General features: G+C 48.9%; 1 protein-coding gene across 1 annotated transcript; it reads right to left on the reverse strand.

Annotated features, from left to right (window-relative positions):
- Nucleotides 1-16: 16 nt before the first annotated feature.
- Nucleotides 17-587, reverse strand: BX661DRAFT_191879 (uncharacterized protein). The gene has a single exon (XM_051537692.1). The coding sequence runs from the start codon at nt 492-494 to the stop codon at nt 117-119; it is 378 nt and encodes a 125-aa protein (XP_051388387.1). The 5' UTR covers nt 495-587; the 3' UTR covers nt 17-116.
- Between the last annotated feature and the right edge of the window lie 2,463 nt (nt 588-3,050).

Here is a 3,050-nt window from a genome sequence, read left to right on the forward strand (position 1 = left end):
CGATGAGGAAGGGAAACGACTAGTGAACGCCCTCCCCTATTGAAGTTGTGGAAAAACATGAGAAAAACATTGCTCATTATTATCACCCTTCCATCCCTCCCTCTCTCCCTCTCTCTTCAGAGAATATGCTGTTCAGCCAGCTCTTTGCGCGTCGGCCTGTTTTCCAGCTTCTTCTCCAGATTATCCTCGAGCAGATTCCACTCCAGCTCAACTTGCTTGGCCTGCAGCGCCGGAGCCACCGAGGACCTCTTCAAAATATTGTGGTCCTCGAGCTCCTCTCGCCCCGGCCTCTGCTCCAGCTTCTTCTCCAAGTTGTCTTCCAAAAGACTGCGCTCCAGCTCCAGCTGCTTGGCCTGCAGTGCCGGGGCGACCGTGGTCTTCTTCAGCACATTGTGCTCCTCAAGCTCCTCTCGCGTGGGGCGCCGCTCCAGCTTGTGCTGGACAAGATCGAGGATCTCTTGAGGAAGCGAGTTTTGCTCGGCGGTGGTGTCCATATTGGTAGCTTTTCGTGTAGTTGCAATGTAAAGCAGACAATGTGGTGCTGTAAGTAAATTTAAATGTAGTATTAGTAATAGTAATAGTAAAACGCGCGTCTACGAGAAAAAAAGAGACAAAAGTGGGTGGGCAGGCTGGGTGCCAGCTTTAAAGCATTTATTTTTGTTTTGCGCACTGTATTTCCGTACCGCCCCGTCCCAGTCAGCGGAATGTGTATGCTGGCCGCAATTGCGCGTGATCTACGCTTCCTCCCTCCCTCCCATTCCTGCGGCCAGAGGAGCACAAGCGCACAGGCGCACAGGCGCACAAGCCCAGGAGGAACCCAAGAAAGCCAAGCCTCACGTTGCCAATGCGGAAAAGGCAACGTCACCGCTCGCGTGCCTGCCCACCCCGCCCCCTCATCTTGCTCTTGTTGTGATTTTTAAATCCAGAACAAAGTCAGCTGAGCGTTGCCATCATCGCCGAAAAAAGAAGGGAAAAGCATGAAGGCCGAGACTTGGCACGTGCGCATGCTATATTTCTATAATCATAATTATTTTTGCCAATCGATCAGAATTTGACTTTGCTCGTTTTCCTCTTCTTTTTTCTTCTGCCCGCTTTCAAAAGCTGCATTCCAAAATTCAATTTCCCACTTGACAATGCTCCGACCAGTTTTTCTGCTGCAGCGGCGGCCAATTCCGCCGCTCTTCGCCCTGCGAGCGCTCAAACCCAAAGCCACTTCCACAGCACCAGCCCTCGGCCACGCACAGCTGCTTTCTCAGCAGAGGCACTACTCCAGCAGAACACCCTTTGGCAGGCCGTCGCCCTTCCGGTGGATCAGGCCGCTGGCATATACGGCCGGCGGCATAGCCTTGGTTGCTGTGGGCTGGCCCGTTTTGCGCTACGTTTTTGCCGGCGGGCTCGCATACGGAGCCATGCGTCTGGTCCGCCTATGGGTGCTTGTCCGCAAACTCGACAAGACCATTGGCGCAGCCCAAGCCTCATTCCCTGGCGGCAGCGGCGCCCTTGGAGGCCAAAGCCCCCTTGGCGCGCTGCTGAAAAACATGCTTGCTTTGTTTGGCGGATTCCCTAGCATGCGTGGGGCAGGCGCAGCGGTGTCGCCCTTATGTGTGGGTTCCATGCGGAGCGTTGCTGAAACCAGCTTTCGCGCGTCCTGTGTTTCCGATAGTAAAGTCGCTGCTATGATCCACGAGGCGCTTGGCTACGTTGGCCTTGCCGATGGGTTTGCGCTGGGCGAGCCGATGGATGTGCAGTCATCGACAGTTATGATGAATGGCCAGAGCAAGAGCCGCCTGGAGGCTGTTTTCCCTGTGTTTGTTGATGGCGCGGCGACGAATTTGTTTGTTCAGGCACTGGCCAACGTTATGACGGATGCGGGCGCGGTTGATGTCGATGGGGTGCGTGTCTGGGCGCGTATGGCTTCGGGCGAGGTTGCTGAGGCCAGCATTGGCGTTGTGCATGAGGGCGAAGAAGATGAAGGTGACGACACGGATGACCAGAAGAAGGGACGCCGCAAAGTGCAGGACGCTGAGTACAAAGATCTGTAAGAGCACTGAAAAAAGGACTAGTTTTTTTTTTGCTTGTATAATAAATATATTTTCTTTCCTTTTGCCTTCAAGCTGCTGTTATAATTTGGACGCAATCACTGCCCCTCACCAGCGGATGCTGGGTGCTGCGCCTCAGCTGGTGATTATGATTTAATCCCCCCGTTTCGCCATCACACCTATGATCTTTGTTGAAATAAAGTATAAATAGCATAGGCGAATAAAGGAAGTTAGAGCAAAGAAATCTATTTCTATTAATGCAATTGAACAATGACAATGGGTACTTAGCATCTACCAACTTGAGGTACATACAAAAGTACATGTATTGCCACCGCTATTTTGGGTGTGTTTATTTTTGAAATACGTCTTTACTTGAAATTTTTATGATGGGGCGCTGGGGGGAGTAGATGCTGCGCTTGCCTTCCACAAAAAATAATTATAGTTGATTTATTATTGTGCACACATACACTAACAAAGTAATGTATATTTTTCTCACCAAACGACTATAAAATCTGTTCCAAATTCAAACAAATATATTGTGTTTTTACATGTAAATCTAAACAGCATTTTATTTTCTTATTCCAAACAATTTCAATTGACCATGCCGGCCTTTACTAACAATAACAACAACGCAATAAAGCATTGCAACAACGCCAGTAGCGACCCTAACAATGATTGCGGCACTGCTGAGTGTGAAAGTACGCTCAGCATGATATTATGTTGCTTTCTTCCTTGCTGCCCAAAATAATTGGCAAATTCCAGCATAATTATTTTGGTACATTTTACATGTATTTGAAATATCTGCATAGCGTAGCCTAAAAATATGTGCCGCATTGTTATTCACAATTAAGGCAAGTGCTCTACGCATTATGAACATCACTAATTAGAACGCTACAACAAATACATTGATATTCAGTTTACTTGATACGTTGTTCCCCAGTAGCATTACCATTACGTGTGTCTAACCATGACATACCCCCCTCGAGGGTTTGAAGGTGGTGTAAACAATTT

Source organism: Kickxella alabastrina (genome assembly GCF_025024165.1).
Source record: "Kickxella alabastrina strain RSA 675 chromosome Unknown BX661scaffold_145, whole genome shotgun sequence".
Taxonomy (NCBI): domain Eukaryota; kingdom Fungi; phylum Kickxellomycota; class Kickxellomycetes; order Kickxellales; family Kickxellaceae; genus Kickxella; species Kickxella alabastrina.

Bases quoted from the DNA above. Each gene is read 5' to 3' on its own strand.
- BX661DRAFT_191879 (XM_051537692.1), bottom strand. From the start codon at position 494: ATGGACACCACCGCCGAGCAAAACTCGCTTCCTCAAGAGATCCTCGAT.